This window comes from Punica granatum, chromosome 4 (assembly GCF_007655135.1).
Source record: "Punica granatum isolate Tunisia-2019 chromosome 4, ASM765513v2, whole genome shotgun sequence".
NCBI lineage: Eukaryota > Viridiplantae > Streptophyta > Magnoliopsida > Myrtales > Lythraceae > Punica > Punica granatum.
Window position 1 is genome coordinate 17,929,277 of NC_045130.1, and position 20,286 is coordinate 17,949,562.

The following is a 20,286-nucleotide window of genomic DNA, read 5'->3' on the forward strand; positions in this document are numbered from 1 at the left end:
ATCTGCATGGGGGTGGGGCATGCTCAGAGAAAAGCCAAAAGGCCTCTTTTTAGGAATGTTTGTCTTCTCTCCTCTTCTCTTCGGGCGCCAAAATCAATTGTGATTCAGCCTCTCCCTTATTTTCTCGATCTAAATCGGGACCCGAATAAGAATAAGCCCCGGTCGATATGTTAATGACAAAATTTAAATTCATGACTTTACTAAAACATCAAAAGACAGAAAATATGCACGGGGCTGAGCGGAAAGGCGGTTATCCCTACCATATTATCAAAGTACCGGGAGAGGATATATGTGACGGTCATATACGAGGACATCAAGATTGCGTGTTCTCTATACGAGGACAACCACCCTCCGCACATAATACATCGAGTGCAGTGTTCTGTTAATAGTTTTAGTCACGAATCGATCTTGTTCATACATATAATCATGATCTCCTTAAATTAACCTAAAGGAGAAGTCCTTAAATTTATTGCAAACATTAAGTAATGTGGACGAATCATTAGTGCCAGCCAATATTATTGATTAGGTGAAACATCTCGTCGCAGAATTAATTGAAGCATATCAGATCAGATGAGGGGTCCAACCAAAGATCCGGATGGTATGTTTTATTAGTACATCTGGTTGAACTTCTAAGTTCTGATCAAGCATCTTTACATGCTTGATTTCACAAGCAAGTCGATCGGCCTCGATTCCGTGTTAGCTTACTCCCACTTGTTACGATTTTTTTTTTTTAGAACGTATATACTTGCGACTTGTTTCAAGGAGGATTTTTCTACAGCATCATTTAAAGAAGTGAATAATATCTATCATGTCAATGGATCTGATCTAATATATGTTTTGGTCTTAGCCTCTGGAGCGCTGGTCAGAAATTGGCGGGATCTTTCCTATTTCCACCGATACCAGATTTGAAAGATATATTCCCAAACGAAGTCAGAAATACCAGATTTAGCTAAATAACAAAATACATATATATACTTTTTTTGCTGAATAAAATACATATATATACATATAATATATATTTCTTCTTTTTGCGTAAAGTATTGAATGTATTATTTAATGAATAGTACTGAGTGAGTGAATAAAAAACATATAATAATAATAATAATAACATATAAAAGTGCATTTACTTGGGAAAGAAGCACTCGTTGAATATATGTAAATATTATTGGATATATTTTTTATGGAAAGGTAATTTATATGTATGTATTATATACATAGTAAAAAGAACACGGATTTGACTGTGGAAGGTCACGATCCTCTAAGAGACTATTTATTCAATCACTATCCTTAGAAGACTTCACTGGATTGGCTTAAATTGATTTGATTGGATATTAGCCGCCATGACCATGAATTGATCAAGAACATGGACTTGCCTCCAATTAAGGTTGATGCTAGACACGATCTAGCATTATATACATATATATATATATAAATTATTAAGTTTAGCATTAAAATGTGAGCCCAAAAATCAAATATAATTACGAGCTAATCAAGAAAATTTACACTTTATCTTTTTCCTATATATAATAAAAACAAAATTGATTAGAAATTAAGGACACGTGCTTTCAAAATAATTTAATATATAGACACCTTAAAATCTCCTTAACTTTTCCAAGAAAAAAATTATTCTTTAATTTCAAATAGTAATAACAGTAACAATACTAGTGAATGCAAAAAATGAGAAACTTTTTTAAAAAGAAAAAAAGAAAAAAAGGAAGAAGTAGAAAAGCTAATCGAAGAAGTAGCAGGGGGCGGAGATATAATTATAAACGAGTTGCATCTGATAGTTCTACATCTCTCGCTCTTGTGAACACCGTTGGATCGACTCGACGTGTATGCTACAAATATGAAAATAAGAGTGACTTTGGAGTCAATAATCATGCAACGTCGAAGCTAATCATGGGTGTACACATGAATATAATTATAAACGAGTTATGCAGTGAGGATCGAAAACCCGCCACCCATCACAACCGTGATGGATACTCAGGGAGAGAAGGATGACAAAATCTCGCTGGTTTTGGACCCAAATCTAGCACCTCCCTAATAATAATTACTTTAAGATTCAAAGTAGAGGTTTTTTTTTTCTCCCCCAAAAAAACATTGAGGTTCTTCTTTGAAAAAAATTATCATACATATATACGACACTAAAAAAATTTAAATTAAAAATAAAAACCCATTTTCGGACCTAAAAGCCAAAAGAAAAGGGGATGCTGATAGGTCTTAGGGCTGTGGTTTACAATTACAGCTGGGGTAAACGAAATCCCTTTCTTTTTTTTCTTTTGCTCATGAAGGTAAACACTAAATTGTAACCTTTTTTTTTTTTTGGTTTGTATAAATTTTCCATCGGCCACTATACCTACAGCAGAAAGAATACCTTCTGCGAGTAAAGCAAAAGACTCAGAAGTCAGACAATAAACCGATTAAGAATCAACTGCCCAATTTGGCAATTGATGGGCAGACCGCAGAAAATATTCAGTAAAAGAACTTCTCCTTACATGTAATGTAAATGAAAATTAAAATAAATCAAAAGAGAGAACATTTATGCTTTTTTTTTTGCTAACCCGGGGTGTCCGGGCTTCACCCGATTAATCCCCGGGGCTCTATGAACCCCCGGTGGCGCACGGAGTGGGTAATTACGTCAAAAGCGCTCCGGTGGCCCCAAGGGGATTAGAACCCGAGTCTCGATGTAAACTTGGATGCACATTAATCACTAAACCAAATCCCTTAAAATTGAGAACATCTATGTCTTATTTGGATGGAAAGGACGGAAAAGATATCATTCTACTTTCAAAATTCTCTATTTAAATCAGGAATTTTTCCCCACCGAAAAGAAAAAGTCAAGAATGTTTTAGCCTGATATATTATAAATTATTTGAACATCTATTTAGACGGATTAAAGAAATGGTTGGAAAAAAATGTTTATTTTTACCGATGGATTTGGAGGAATAAGGTTAATTATTTCGAATCCTCTCCTCCTTTTTTTTCCCGATATATTCAAACAAGTCATAACGGAAATGTTCCCCGATAATGTGGTTCTTAAGAAAGGCACGAAGTCGGTCTCGGTTCCCGCGGGAAATATATGATGCCTTGTTAAATAGACACGGTCTGCTATTTTTAAGATACACTAACAAGCATAAAATACCCTGGCTAATAATTTTAGCCAATTTGAGAAGTGGTCCAGGCTTCATCTCAGTTTGACTAAGCTGACTGATAGCAATACCATGTGGGCTTGCTTTCACTTTTCAATTTCTTTCTAATTCTCTCACAATAAATCATGGAAAACACAATTCTTAATATTGATATATTCTTATTTAACCCTTTTTAATAATTCTGTCAACTAATGTTTTTATATCCTGTGGGTGAAATGTTCATTACAAATTTATCAAAAACAAAATATAAAGTCATTATCTTAATACAAGAATTTTCATTGTCCCAATAGCTCATTTTGTACTAACCAGTTTAGCTAGGGGGAGTTACTACACAATGTAACGTTATTATCATATAAAACAAGAATTCCGTGATACATACAACAGTTTAATTTGTTGCAACATGTTGATAATTCGGGGGAAGTCGGTACAAAATATAAAAGCCGATATCAAGGTATAAGAAGTCCTAATTGGTACCAGTTCAATTTGTTCTGATTCATTCGATTGAAGAGGAGTTGGCATAAAGTGTGTACCTGCTATCCCAAAATGAGAATTTTGTAATATCAATAGTCCTACTCATTGCTATTTATTAATTTATTCGGAAGGAATTACCACAAACTGATGAGGGCTGTGTGCTGTCTAACTTGAGCTCGAGGGGAGAGAAGAGTGTGAGAGGTAATATGCTATATCCTCCGAATTCGACACAGCCCGATATACCGAATGACATGGATGTAATTATTTAAAAGAAGCAAGGGCGCATGTATACAAAGAGTCATTCGGCACCTGCGGAATAGGAGGAAAAGGAATTTTCCATGTGAGAGAGAAGACTGAATGATTGAGAGGGGGACTGGGGAGGATCATATCTGATTGGGGGTCGATATTCGATGGCCAGCACATCACAGCCGAGGGTGATTGGGATTTCCTGGCCAAGTAAGCCTTGGAGAAAGATTAGTGTGAAAAAGAAAGTGGAGGAGTCAAATATCAAAACAAAAACAAAAAAAATCATTTTTGGTCTTTCACTTTTAATTGTTTCTTAACTAAACATTTTTTTTCTTCGATTTCATCCTAAACTTTATAAATTGAGTGAACTATCATTTCAGTCATCCATGTTTAACTTGGCCGTTCATTTCATCCATGAAGGCCATCAAGGTTATGTCCCTCAATTCATTCCTTTCATGAATCAACTGTTAAAGTGGACTTAATGGTGTTGAAAAAAGATACTTTAATTAAAAAAAGAATGGAAAAAAAGGTTTTTAAAGTAATAAAAGAAGAATCTAGATGGTGGCCGGCTACTGGCCCCTAGATGAGGTTGTCGAAGGTATCAAGATTCTCTGACGACCTCATCCGGCAAAGGTGGCCGACTAGTATCCCCACTGGCGAGCCCCTGTTACCCAAAAGATCATTTTTTTCTTTATTTATTTTTAAGATTAAACCTATTTTTTTCACACCGTTTGGCCCTCTTTAACAGTTGGTGGACGAAAGGAATGAATTGATGGATGGCATCAATCGTTTGGGACGATTTTGATGGCTTTGATGTTTCAGAGATGAAATTGATGACTGAGCTAAATATTGAGGATGAAATTGACAGATTACTTTTAATACGTTTTGCTCCTATTAGTTATTACATAGTTCCTTTGTCCCTGACGGGGAGAGGTGCCCGAAGGGGAACCTCCACCCCCTTCCTCGACAATCGGCTACTATTCACACACACACACACACACTCTCCCTCTGTTTTTTTTTTTTTTTTCAGTTTTTTTAGGAATAAAAGTGTTGGGAAGGGATATGTTCAACCAAACAACAACGCAGCGATTAATCTTCCTCCCCTTTCAGAACTTAGCGCCACGTGTTTTGAAGCCGCTATCAAAATTTCGTCCCAATCGGAGTTCGTTTAAGGTCCTGATCGAGGTTTGATCTCCAGCTGCGTACTGCCCTCTGTAACTCGAATTTCAGCTCTGTTCACTGTATTCTGTGCCGATCTGCTATTCTTCTCTGTGCTAATCTGCCGCCACTCTTACCCAGCTAATTTAGCTTAAAATTAACCCTAACAAAAGTGGGTACTTGGGCCTATTAAAGCCTGATAAAGCCCAACACAATTTGATCCCAACTTCCTCCAAATTGGAGGGATATTCAACAAACTCCCCCTCCCGACTATTTGGAGGCTTCGAGCATACCGGCTATACTTCGGCAAATATGAAGTTTCTCCCTAGCGAGAGGTTTTGTCATCATATTAGCTCCATTCTCATCAGTGTGCACTTTGTCTAGCTTCACCAGCTTGGACTCCAACACATCTCTAATCCAATGAAACTTGATATCGATATACTTCGACCTCGAATGGAAAGTGGGATTCTTGCAAAGATGAATGGCTCTTTGACTATCACAGTGTAGAACATACCTTTCTTGCTTTAAGCTCAACTCCTACAAAAACTTTTGCAACCACAACATCTCCTTGCAACTTTCGGTTATCACAATGTATTCGGCTTCCGTTGTAGACAAAGCGATGCACTTTTGAAGCCCTGATTGCCATGAAATAGCTCCCCCTGCAAAAGTCATCAAGTATCCCGAAGTGGATTTCCGGGAATCGATATCTCCTTCCATATCCGCATCCGTGTAGCCCACTAACTCCGGCTTACCAGTGCCAAAGTGTAAACACACATTGGATGTTCCTCTTTCCCCGGATTGGAGAGAAAACGACTAACCACACCAACAGAATGAGCGATATCTGGCCTTGTATAGACCATGGCATACATTAAACTTCCTACAGCTGATGAGTACGGAACTTTCTTCACTCTTCTTTCTCCTTCTCACTTGGAGGACATTACTTCGAGCTAAGTTTGAAATGAGAAGCAAGTGGTGATGAAACTGTTCAGCATTACCCATGTTGAACTGATCCAAAATTTTCTCGATGTACTTCTCTTGAGAAAGCCAAATTTTTCCACTTGATCTGTCACGAGAAATATGCATCCCAAGGATCTGCTTTGCCGGTCCCAAATCCTTCATGGCAAAGGACTTGCTGAGCTCTTTCTTCAACTCTGCAATCTTGCTCATATCATGACCAATAAGTAACATATCATCCACATATAACAGTAAAATGATAAAATCACCATCCGAGAATTGTTTCACGAACACACAATGATCTGAAGTTGTCCGTTTATAGCCATGGTTCAACATGAAAGAGTCAAACATTCTGTACCACTGCCGAGGTGCTTGCTTAAGCCCATACAAGCTCTTTCTCAGCCTGCACACTAAATGCTTCTTACATTTAACTCGGAATCCTTCAGGCTGTTCCATATATATTTCTTCCTCCAAGTCACCATGCAGGAAAGTTGTTTTTACATCGAGCTGCTCGATCTCCAAATTCAGACTATCTGCCAATGCGAGAACAACTCGGATCGATGACATCTTGACAACGGGCGAGAAGATCTCCTCGAAGTCAACTCCTTTCTTCTGGTTGAAACCTTTCACTACCAGTCGAGCTTTGTATCGAGGTCGCGAGTTCTCTGTCTTCAACATGTAGACCCATTTGTTCTTTAATGCTCTCTTACCTTGCGGAAGCTTCACTAGGTCATACATGTGATTTTCAGACAAGGAGTTCATCTCCTCATTCATCGCCTTCAACCAGTGCTCCTTGTGCTCATGTGCTACAGCTTCATCATAGCACTCAGGTTCTCCCCCGTCAGTCAGTAGCACATACTCATGAGGCGGATATCTTGTAGAAGGTCGTCTTACTCTGTCAGATCGTTTAGGTAGATTATCTGCAGGCTCTAACTGTAACTGTGAGCCTATATCATCCGTAGTCACATCATCATCTACTTGAGGAATCTCACCCCCAGTTGTGGTTTCTTCATACTCACCAGGTACCTCTTCCAGTGGATGCTCTACATCAACCGATACATGAATAGAAATCTCGTGAGGACTGCCTACTCTGGTCTTCTCTAACTTTTGCAAATCCTCGATTGTTTGGTCCTCAAAGAACACAACATTCATGCTCTTGATGATCTTCTTGCTATCAAGGTCCCAAAACCTGTACCCGAACTCTTCATGTGCAAAACCCAAGAAGATGCATTGTTTTACCTTAGCATCGAGCTTCGATCTTTCATCTCGAGGAATGTGAATAGATGCCTTACACCCAAAGACTCTGAGATGCTTGTACGATACTTTCTTGCTGGTCCACACCTGCTGGGGTACATCTCCATCAAGTGCAACTGACGGTGTAAGATTAATAAGATCAACCGCTGTCCTCATTGCCTCGCCCCAGAAAGACTTAAACAGTTTCGCCTGAGAAAGCATACAACGAACTCTCTCAACAATTATGCAGTTCATCCTCTCTGCAAGCCCGTTCTGCTGTGGTGTCTTCTGTACCGTCTTCTCAAGTTTGATACCGTGAGTCCTGCAATAGTTCTCGAAAGGACCCCTATACTCACCACCATTATTAGCTCTGACACATTTCAGCTTCATGCCCGTTTCTCTTTCCACTGCTATATGGAAGTTCTTAAAAATCTCAGTCACCTGATCTTTAGTTCTCATAGGGTAAGCCCAAACCTTCCTGGAGTGGTCATCTATAAATGTCACAAAATAGATAACACCACCAAGAGATCTATCCGACATGAAACAAACATCAGTATGCACAAGATCAAGTATATGATCACATCTAGAGGGACGACTTCTAACAAAAGAAACTTTCCTCTGCTTACCAGCTAAACAATGATCACAAGTGCTCAAGTGCATACCTTTAACAGACAAAGACTGCTTTCTAGCAAGAATTTGAATACCTTTCTCGCTGATATGCCCAAGTCTCATGTGCCATAGCTCGATAGGATAATCCTCGGCAATATTAACCTGACCGGAGTTGTGCCTGGCATGCAGCCTGTAGAGAGTGTCGGTCTTCTGACCCCGTGCCACAATTAACGAACCCTTGGAGAGCTTCCATCACCCATTGCTAAATTCGTTACTGTAGCCTTCATCATCAAGCTGACCCGTCGAGATTAGGTTAAGGCGAATTTCTGGAACATGCCTCACCTTCTTCATAAGCAACTTGCAACCAAGCTCGATCTCTAGACAGACATCACCAATACTGACAATCTTGCATGACTGTCCATTCCCCATTTTCACATAACCATAGTCTCCGGTAGTGTAAGATGAGAAGAAATCCCGATGAGGAGTGACAAGAAACGAGGCACCTGTATTTGCAACCCAGGTAGAGTCCTGACAATTGAAATTCACATAGGTTTCATCACAAACGATGTGGGTCTCTCCAACAAATGCCATTGCTATAGTGCCTTCTTCCTTCTTGCTCTCACCGTTGCCATTCTGATTTTTCTTTAGAGCTCGACACTCCCTTTTGTAATGTCCCTCTTTTCCACAGTGATAGCAAGTGACCACTTTCCTCGTCTTCGACTTTGATCTACCCCTCGATTTGTCACGTGAGTTACCATGCTTGGAAGAGAAATTTTTGCTTTGACTTCTCTCCCATTGTTCAGTAACCAAAGCTTCAGACCGAATGGAAATCCAAGAGCTTTTCTTTCTAGTCTCCTCATTAAATAAACTATTTGTCACCGTGGCCAATAATAGCTTCCCATTTGGCGCATAATTACTCAATGCAACCACAAGTGTGTCCCAATTATCCGGTAGAGTCCCTAAAAGTAGACAAGCTTGCAACTCATCGAGTAGTATTATCTCCAAGTTCGTCAACTGGTTAACAATATCTTGGAAATTACTCATGGGCACAGCCATATCACCTCCATCCTAGTAACAAAGATGAACCAACTTCTTCACGAGAAAGACCTTATTTTGCAGAGTCTTCCTCTTGTAGAGATTTGTCAATTTATCCCACAAAACTTTCGCATTTGTCTCCTGAGCAACGTGATGATAAATACTATTGTCTATCCACTGTCGAATCAAACCAATAGTCTTCCGATTTGTGCGTTCCCAAACCTTGTCATCCTTATCTTTGGGCTTCCCGGAATCCCCTTCAATGGGATCGTACAAATCCCTGCAAAATAGAAGATTCTCCATCCGAGACGTCCATATAGAGTAGTTAGTTGCATTCAACTTGAACATAGATCTTGTAGACTTCTTCATCTCAAAAACACCGAAAAAACTCAAACTTCTCTAACCCGAGGCTCTGATACCACTTGTTGGGAAGGGATGTGCTCAACCAAACAACAACGCAGCGATTAATCTTCCTCCCCTTTCAGAACTTAGCCCCACGTGTTGTGAAGCCGCTGTCAAAATTTCGTCCCAATCGGAGTTCGTTTGACGTCCTTATCGAGGTTTGATCTCCAGCTGCGCGCTGCCATCTGTAACCCGAATTTCAGCTCTGTTCACTGTATTATGTGCTGATCTGCTGTTCTTCTCTGTGCCAATCTGCCGCCACTCTTACCCAGCTAATTTAGCTGAAAATTAACCCTGACAAAAGTGGGTCCTTGGGCCTATTAAAGCCCGATAAAAGCCCAACACAATTTGAGCCCAACTTCTTCCAAATTGGAGGGATATCCAACAAAAAGTATAAAATTTTAATATACTAATTATTTATTTATTTATATTATATTTTCAATTTAGTTTTCATTATTTTATTTTTAATATCCAATTTTATTTATTTGTTCTTAGTTTTAGTTTTATTTTTTATTTTTATTTTAATATTCTAATTTTCTTTATATATTATTTGATTATTTTTATTTTACTATATATTTTTTATTTGTTGCATTTGTATTTTATTTATTTATTTATTTATAATTTAAAATAACATGTCAAAGCCATGTGAGAGCCACATAAACAATGTCCGACATCAACTGCCACTTCAGAAGCCACAATTAACGCCGTCTCGTCCAAATCGACGAAATGCATAACATTGTTATGATTTTAAAAAAATTTGTATTCCATTTTTACATTTTAAAAAGTTTGTCCCAAAGTGTTACATGAGTAATAGAGTTTATATTAACAGTGTAATTTACCCAATATTTTTGTAATTAAAACTATTTTCAAAAACAAGGAAGATAAGAAACAAAAATGCCCTGCCAACAGTCCCCTATCATCCCCTACCCTAACTTCCCAGTGTCGAGAGCTCGAGTATAAGCAAGCTCCACGCAACTCAACATGGAAATGTTGAGCTCGAACTAGTTTGAAATGTAATTCACTAGGATGGTGATAACTCCTGGCAGCCTCTCAACATTCTTTTTACCTCTCTGTGTCTTGGTTCCCTTTCTTGTTAATTTTTTTTAAAATTTATTAATTTGGAAAATAATTTATATTAAGCGATATTACTTGTGGAGAGAAAAAAAAAGTGACGGTAGGATGAAGTGGAGCAAAACACGTAACATTTAGGACGAAGTTGAATAACAAAAAAGATTTAGAACAAAAGTGAAAAGGAATTAAAAAGTGAGGACCAAATATGAATTTGTTTTTTGAACTTAAAGAAAGAAAATGGACGGAAAATGCAACCGTCTTAACTTCTACGGGTGGTTTGTCACTCAAAATGGACGGGTAGGATGACGGGTTGATCTGATGACCAAACCCCACTCACAAACCGTTCCATTGGTAGCGTTTCAATCACTATATCATGAGATATAGAATAGTAAGTGATTTACGATTTATGTGAACGGACTTTACTTGCAGTGTAGGGATTTGAAATCATAGAAAATCCCTTATAATTAGGGTCAAAGCAAAGTCTAAATAGTATTACTCTCGGTTGGTAGGCCGAGAAGACCTTATGGCTTCACTAAAAAAATTCCCCATTAATAAAATCTTAGTCTTCAGAATCACAAGGCGCGGCCCCAATTGATAAACCATACTATGAAGAGATTTTATTTGCAATTATAGTACTGGAGTTTCAAATCTATTGGAAGTGTTTCTTGATTAGGATAAGCTAATGCCTAAGCGGAGATTAATTTTGATTAATTCGCTGAAGAAACCTCATGATTTTACCGAAAAAGAAAATGGGGAAATTGTAATAAGTGAGGCTGTGCATAACTTGTTTTCTCTCTCTTTAATTGATCCATTTCTAAATTTATACAAGAAGTTCAAAGTCAGAAATTGCTCCGACTTATTCGTAAGAAAATGACAGGATATAAATGTGATTGCAATTGGATTAAATTGAACGCGCATAAGCAGAATGCCTCAACTGGCGCACTTTTTTTGATAAGTATCAACTGGCGCACTTAAACATCGCTATAAGTAATTATATATATATATATTGCTTTTTGTTTCATGTAACGTTGTTTACTTATGGAGTTAGCCTAATTCAGATTAAGCCAAATGAATGGCAATAGCTAAATCTGTTCAATATTCCGATATCTAGTCAATGCTTAAAATGTTCTTTTTTTTTTTTTTTATAAACATGCTTGAAATGTTTTCTCAATGAAATAACTTGCTTCCATTGTTTAGTTTTCTCAATGAAATAAGAAGCAAGACTTTCGACAACTAGACCTTGTTGCTGTTTTAAGACAGAGAGTGATGGAGTCTTCTTTAATTACTGTCCTTCAGATGTGGACCAGACTTCAGTTTGATTCAGGGGATTCGTTGCTGTTCTAATTTGGGCTTTGCTTTTCTTTTCAATCAATACAATTCCAATTCAAATTTTGTTCCTTTTTATGTCTACCTTTCGACGAGACCATTAACGGGATCAATCTGGTACTGGTGGAGCGCTCGTTTGCGTTGGGCAGTCGCAACGGCTTGAGTATTGAGCTAGCGACGGGAAGTACGGCAATGGATGTACAGATCAATGTCTCTCTTCCATGAGCTACCTCGTGTGGCCTTCTTCATGCAATCGCCAAAACATTCCTCAACAAAGTTAATTTAGGCTTGTGCTCGTAGGCCTCTACCATGAAGCTTTGATATTGTCATTTGGAGTCTTAACCCAAAGAAAAGCTTGTAAGAGTTTGCTCGGAACTATTCATACTTTTACGTGACCTGATGCATAACGAGTATATTTAATTAAGATGTAGCGTGAGATGTATTTTTTGTGGGGGAGCCAGACCGAGTTTGGATCATCCAAGAAAACCTGAGACAGTTGGATGAGGGGAACCTATTGCATCAGAGGAATGCATCAAATTTCCTTGACATGGAATCCGCTTGAAATTCCGCATGAAACTCCGTACTATCAAGTTGTACGATAATAGACCTGCCTGTACTGTACTGTACTGTACTGTACTGCTCATTTCACAAACAAACGGTAATATTAGCCTTAATGGGCCGAGGCCCAATTGATCAGTTTTTAATGGGCTCAGGCCCATTAACAAGGTCATAGTTTTCCCCATGCGTGTATTTTTTTAATTATTTAACAAACTAAAGTTCTTTCCAGGAAAAATATATGTGAATAATTTCAAGATGAATGTTATTTCATTCTCATCATTATACGAAGCTAAGGCCTAAAAATTCTTATTAAACCACTGGAAAAAGATGTCAACAATGGACGACTTTGCATATAATGGGATGACATCAATATATTTTGCAGATAAAATTTTTAGGATCGTATTGTATTGTATTGTCATCACTTATAATAATGCAGATTGATGTCATATGAAAAGCATTCTAGTGACATTCGTTTTCACTTATTTTCCACGAGGAGGAGGTTAAAATATTATTACGGGATCTCTTCTTTTTCCACTTGGCAGTTATTAATTAGTTATAAAAGATTGCAAATTATATATGTTTGTTGACGTCAACTTTTCCATGATCAATCAACTTTAATTAACTGCACTTCTTTTTCATCAGCACCCTTCCTGGTTATATGTTTGAAGAGGCCGACTTCCAATCTAGTTTGTATTCCCAAATTCCTACTAATATTGACCGGGAAGATGAAGAAAAATTCCCACCATAGAGTTTGCCCTCCAATTTTTTTTATCGTACCCAGATTATTTTATCGATCCATACACACATCCTCGGCCTTTTCAGGACAAGCTCCATCCGGGAGGTCCAATCTCCTGTTGGCCCGAGGCTGGCTAGCTCCTGATGGCTTAGCTCATCCAGCCAGAGCTTTGCCTCATTGAACCAAGACACTCAATAGGGTAGTGGGAGGCCGAGCTCGGCCATCCCCTACCTGGAGTGTCCCCCACCGCGCCGATGCCCGGTGCAGTGCAGCTGTTGCCTTAAGAGGACCAAAGAGGGGTTGGATTCATTGAACGAGGGGCGTACTTGATGTATTGTGAGAAGTAGCAGGGGTAGATCTGTCAATGAAGGACAAGGAGCAGATGAAATGGGTAATTATTATTTAGCAAGAATTACACCACATGCCATATATACCATGAATGCTCCATCTTATGAGCTTTTCTCATTTCGGTCATCAGCTCAGCTCCTGGGAGAGGAGAGGGGAGGGGAAAAAAAAAAAGAGAGGAAAAACGAACAGAAACCAACCCGTTGCCGGGATCGGATTTACTTTCAATCAATAGCTGAGACACCTTGTGGTCTCATCGAAAAAATAAACAGGGAAAAAAAAAGAACAAAATTTTGTTCGTGAGGCAATCACTCGTCTTCCTGTCCATTGATCTCCTTTACAGATAGGACACTAGAAACTTCCTTTGCAACCCTTCCTCGTGATTATTACGGAGAGAAAGGCCGCGAGGAGTCCAAAACCAATTAACCGACCGACGCAAATGTTCCGACCGCTTGTCAGGCCCCTGCGACTGTGTCCGATTTCCTCGAAGAGGAAGAAGGCGGAGAGGAGGAGGAAGAGGACGATGTCGACGTCATCTTCTTGGCGGTGCTGCTGCTGTTGCCGCTCTTCATCCACTTGGTCCTCTCCTTGGCCTCGTCCATCTCTATCTGCTCCTGCCGGCACTCTTTGCTGCAGAACGGCGTGTTTCCCCTGCAAAGATCAACACAATCCAATGTCAAACTCCCAATTCAAATTATTCAAAGAAAAGAAACCACCAATCTGAACCTACAGAAGAGAGGATTCGATATAATTGCATCGGATTAGCCGTGGAAGGATGGCCTTACCGGTACATGAAGATGTCGGAGTTGAAGCCGAGAGGCTTACTGCAGAGGGCGCACGACTGGAGGAAGTGGGGCTCGTAGAGGTGATCTTCGCATCCCGCGTAGTATAACGACGACCCCATGGATGCCAAGCTCCCCATTAGCTGATGATCTATATATACGTTCCCCATTCAGAAACCAAAGTTCGCAGAGAGAGAGCTATTGAGCTCTGTGGTTTTTGCCTGCTTAATGATTGCAGAGAGATGAGAGGAAGAAGAGAGAGCCGGGGGGAAGGAGAGAGCTGACGGAGAAGGCGCTATTTATAGAGGGGGCGGTTGGGGAAGATGTGGGGGGGGTGCCTTGGGTCTTGATCAGCTGCCCCGTAACCACCGTAAAATGAATTTCAATCTCACGTCATAAATTTCGTTAATTTTTAAACAAAATTAGGTAGGCAATTACAGACAAATTAGCACCAAATATAATATCATCAACGCTTCGCCTCTACAATGGACTTTAGAGGCAGACCCTTACACATGTCCTGAAAGTCAATTCAGGAATACATTTAATTGAACTACCGAAACAATCTTATTGTCATAAAAATTTCGATTTTTATAACTCATACGGAACTTGTATCGTGCCGTGACCTTTTTATCACTAAAACATGCAGTTCGGAGACAGACAGGTTTTCCGCTCTCCCGAATCAGTTTCTTTGGGCTAATTGTGCTAGTTTCTCTTTTGTACGGAGTGCAAGCAAATTGGTTATATACGCTGGGTGGAGCTTCAATTCAAGTCGTAATGATGGATTATTGGTTGAGAGAATTGCGGCTCTGTGGTTCGGGAAGCACTGGAATATATAGTTATCGGAGCTGTTCCAATTGAAAAAACCGAGGGCGGTTTTCTCGATTCCGTAAGCATTCGAATCTATTGGCCGTACTTCATGTATCCGTTTCTTCGATTTTTCCTTCAAAAGGTTAGTGTTTTTGCTACTAGTCCTTTTTCTTCTGATTATTTGCATATAGCCCTTCAACTTTTGTCTATCCGCCAGAGGCAACGCTAACTCGCTCTCTTACTCCTGAAGTTCAAGGGTTGCAGGAAGATTGTTTTATTAGAAACGTATAGTAACAATTTTATGGTTTATGTGTTCACAATTTTTTCCAGTTACAAGAGAATTTTATGAGCCTAATAGAAATCTTAAATATCTAACAAAAAAGCATGGTAATTTCACATGTAATCTCTTAATTACCAAATGATAACATATGCACTGTACTATGCCCTCTTTTATAAAGTGTTCACAAATACTTGTTTATTAAGTTATCATAAGAAGAGAGCATATTTTTTTATTATTTAAAATTGCTATTCCAATATCTAGAGTATACTACTTGCATGCAATGCAATATAATGAAGGAGTTTCAACCATCTTAAAAAAAAATCTAACATAACACATTGAAAAGCTTTGTCTATAGGCATTTCAATCCGACCCTAATTAGGATAATTACGACACTATTTTATTCAGTAATAAAAGACATAAAACTTGTAAGGCATTTTTGATAGCTCGCATTAGGAGGATAGGATTTCAAATATCTTTATCGTCCATATGATGGAGTTAAGATAGGGATTGGAACTATGACCCCGATTCCAATCAAGGTCATTAATGATTTTCGGTTCACTGCCGTCCCTATCTTCCTCTTCTTTCTTTCTCTCGTTGATGATTGAAATCAGGGAACAAGTCCAAGGCAGTGAGGACCTGACCTCATCTACCACTAGCCTATTATGAGGTCGTCGGCGATCTCTCTGGCCATTAGCGACCTTGTCCAGGAAATGGTGACCAATGTCGGTCCCCAACACACCTCCTTCAATCTTCATTTGTAACTTCATTGCTTTGCTATTTCTTAAATTATTTAATAATTAATAATTTTTCACCAACATATAATTAATAATTTAATTTTCATAAATTTAGTTTCATTTTATTAAATTAGAAACATTTATTAGGGACATCTCGACCATTTCAATTCACTATCCTAATCCTAAACCTTGTATGCTCTAAATATTTTCCATAGGATTTGAAATGTCATCCCATCCCCTCCGATATCCCATCCTATCTGCACCATTAAATGTAGCCTCTTTTTTTTTTTAGAACTCAATAAGATTACTAATTACTGACGATTGAATGAACATGAACACCTAACTATTTTATAAATGGATCCTATAATAAACTCATGCAAAAGATACAAGTTGCTCAAGATTGTTCTTCTTGTCTCATTTTTCTTTTCTACTCATGATCTAGTTATCCCCAATTATTCAGTTCGTAGTTAAAACTTGGTAATTTGGTAGGTCAATAAGACGTCATTTTGTGATTCGCTTTATTTTAAAATGACAGTAGTAAGTTAAGTCTACGTAATTTGAGAAGGAACTCTTCCATAATTTACTATTCGAGAAGTCCTTTGAAACTGAAGTGAAAAGATCGTGAGCCATATGAGAATTTAGCCAAATTGCATGGTCAGAAATGAAAGACCAGAACATGCCAAAGCTAAGCAATGTAGACTCACAAAATTAGGCCCAGATCCGGCCTGGAATTACAATACTGCCACCAACACCCGGATCATCCCTCATCAACGCCGACAAACATAAACCACTGCTCTGGAATTTCGCTGACAGTTGAGGGGCATTTCAGTCACTTGAGTCATTTGTCCAGGTTCCATTCACAAATCCGGACCACACGCGTCCGCCGGGAACCATAAAAGGGCAAAAAAGACTGGAGTGGGAGCTGACGAGGACTGGGACCCACCGCCCATAAAACGCTATGATGGGAATTGAGGGGGGTGGGACCCACTTGACTCACGACTGCGTTGGCTCCACCTGCTTGGGTCCTTGTCTCTCGGGCCCACGAACCAATGAGCGACCACCACGCAAAAGCAGTAATAATGTGTTATCAAGTTTCTTTTGCCAGAAAAAGAATATAGTGCATTAGTTAACACTCTAATTCGATAATCTAAAAATTTTGGATTCAATTCTCATCAGTGGAATTACCCGTATTTATTTATTTAAATTTTTTTTCAATTTTTTTATATTAGATCATGAGCATCTTATTGTAATTGAAAAAAAAAAGTTTCTTTTGGCAGTCCAAAATTTCTGTCTCTCATTCTGTTCTCCTTTAGTTTTAGAAGAAGAAGAAGACTAATCCTTTGTTTTCTTTAATCCTTGTCCTTGTTATACATAATAGAAATAATAATTTGTTATTCATTAAAAGAGGAAAAGAAAAAATAATTTGATGATGACTAATCTCAGTTCAGGAGAGCTCAGAATTTTTCTTAACAAGCACGAGACCTTGTTGTCAGCAGTCCAAATTGAATCGACTCATTACACTAATGAGTAAGGGCATAATACCATTCACGGAATGCTTTTTCATATTATCATGTGTGAATACATAACACGCTTTGTAAATGTAAGGGAACTCAAATTCGTGGTACTAAATTACATCAAATCAAGCATTTATCCATACTTTCACAGTGTTATGAAGAATTTAACAAATTTAAGTTGAAACGTGAAGTATGGGTTTCGATACACTGGTATAATTAAGTTGCAATAGAACATGATCGAGTCCGCCTCATCTGTAAGAAGGGACTGTGGGCGAACGGATGGCTGAGGGACAGTGACTCTTTTAAAATCGACCTTAGATCCAATGTACGCATATCATTCATGAGCTCGAAACAGTAGATAGATGTAGGATTACGGATGCTACACCAGATTATGGGAAGGGGGACACGTAGGACCCACCGGTTCACCAGCGCAGCACCTAATAATTGCTGACACGTGCTGCGTGGCCAGCAAACTTATTATATTGTGTGGCGGCATCCTCTTGTTCCCTTCTGAAGGAGCGGTCACGATCAAAACAGATCATCCAAACCGACGGTGAAGATTCGGGCACGCCTTTCCCATGCATTTTTAAAAAAAACAAATTGAAAATTAATGGAATGAGAGAGAGTAGGCTGCGTTCAATTATTGGTACCTCAAGGTCTCCAACGTTGAAGCACGCGCCGGTGCGTGTTTCGAAGGTAATTTCTAACAGTTCAGCTTTGTGAGGTCCTCAGAGCTATTAGATTATCATGAATCCGACCACTTCAAGCGTCGATCTTACACCCGATCTCGGGTTCGAATCCCCTTGAGACCACCGGAGTATTTTTTGCGTGATTACCTACTCCGTGCGTCGCCGGAGGTTCACGGAGCTCCGGAGATTAGTCGGGCGAAATCTAAACACCCCGAGTTAGCAAAACAAAAAAAAACGTCAATCTTACAGTCGCGGAGGCATTGAACGGGGTCGGTGCTCAACTGAAGCAATTTCCATATCGGGAATTCATGTTCTTGTCTTCTGTTAACTCTTTGTGTATTAGTTTTCTGTTTTTTGAATAATTTTTGTATCTGCTGTCTTTAGTTGAGTAGGCAAATAAATTATTGTCAATTAGTCCTAAAAAAATCGCATGGTTGATCTTATTTCTTCCCCCCCATAATATTCTTCCGATCGTTATTTTCCCTTTATAACCAACAACATGGGATCCTATTGTTGTCCTTACAAAGTAAATGATCTTCATGATATGCGATCTACTTAAGATTTACCTCTTCGATATAAAATAAGACGTGTGATTTCGATATTTTATATGGATGTCTCAGAATTTGGGTCGTGTAGGAATTTCGCCAAGACATATGTTAAGAGAACAAGAGGGATTTGAAATAAAGAATTTGATTAAAGACAAAGAAGTTGGACTAATTCATTTTTTTTTTATCTCTTGAATCCCATGTATCTAGACAACCGTAAAATGGAGGAAAAGAAAATACTTGCCAAACTTTCAGATTCCTAGTATAAATAAATCTTAAGAATTTTTTGAACATCATTAGATTGAGAAAACCTGAGAGTAAATTTGTCAATTCGGACTCCTTTTATCCATTCACCACGCTATTTCACATTTCTCTCTCACATTCCACCTTTTTTTTTTCGGTAACGCTCTCTTCTCTTTCTCTAACTATTTTAAGTTTCAATTCAATTTTTCCTCTAAATTCTATTGCATCTTTATACATTTTTAAAATTAACATAAGATTGCTGGCCAAAAAAAAGAAAAAAACACGAATAAGGTTGAAGTATAATCATATGGAAAACTAGTTTTAAGGCAAATCCCTTAAGTAGAGGACGCTTTTAACAAATTAATAAAGAAACTACACAACTAATACATAAAACTTGATATAGTTAATACCTAGAACCATCGCACGGGTAATTAAAATGTCTTAGTATATACATGTGTACATGTGAATATGTTGGACACTTGTATATATGTAAAACCCACTGCCGACAAATATAATATAGTAATAATTAATCAAATTACTATACAATTTGAAAGCTAGATTAAGAAGTACAAGGTGATGCAATGTGGCACATTAGACGGTGATAATTGACAAGTTGGATTAATTGGAAATCAAAGAAAGCTAGGAAACATATCAATGACATGTCAGAAGGATAAACGTGTGTTTGATTTTAGAGTTGAGTTGAGTCGAGTTAAATTTTGATTTTAATTGAATTGTAATTATTGTGTTGTTGAATTATGAGAAAAAGTGTGAAAAACTAATGAATAGTTGAGACAATTTAGTATTAAAAATTGAATTGAGTATAATGAAGTTATATATGGGTTTATGTATGAGGCTCACCTTTTTAACTTTGAAGAGTTAATTTTTATTGTGTAATGAGTAGAGCTAAAATTTTAAAATCAGATTGCGAAATCAAACAAAAAGTAAAAATTTTGTGCATTATTGGCACATTCTCCCTTTAATAGAATCAATTCTTTATGTTATTAGTCTGTCTCGTACCATTGTCTATTGAATTAATTCTTTAGTACAACCTTTATGATCTAATTTTTTGTTTGTTTAAATAATTGATGTGATTAAGACACGCTAATTAAAGTGTCTTTGGGACTTTCGATTGCCTGGATTTCTTTTTATTTGCTTTCACCCTTTTGGTTCATAATTTCTTTTACTGCACAAAATTTTATATATATATTTAATACGTCACATGAAAGATGTCACTTTTGTTATGGTCCATATGATTTTTAATATTTATTATACTCCCCTTATTATTTTTTCCCATTTTAAGTTCTTGCCTTTCTTTTGTGAGTCCCCCCTCTCTGGGCATCGATCCAGCGTGTAATGGAGGCACCAAGTAGGTTCGGTGCTGAGCCAATGCATTCATACG

General features: G+C 38.1%; 1 protein-coding gene across 1 annotated transcript; it reads right to left on the reverse strand.

Moving 5' to 3' along the window:
- Positions 1-13,326: 13,326 nt before the first annotated feature.
- On the reverse strand, positions 13,327-14,368 carry LOC116206429 (FCS-Like Zinc finger 3). Its single transcript, XM_031539300.1, has 2 exons — positions 14,079-14,368; positions 13,327-13,944 (listed from the first exon to the last, which is right to left on the reverse strand). The coding sequence occupies exons 1-2, from the start codon at positions 14,243-14,245 to the stop codon at positions 13,749-13,751; spliced, it is 363 nt and encodes a 120-aa protein (XP_031395160.1). The 5' UTR covers positions 14,246-14,368; the 3' UTR covers positions 13,327-13,748.
- Positions 14,369-20,286: the final 5,918 nt, after the last annotated feature.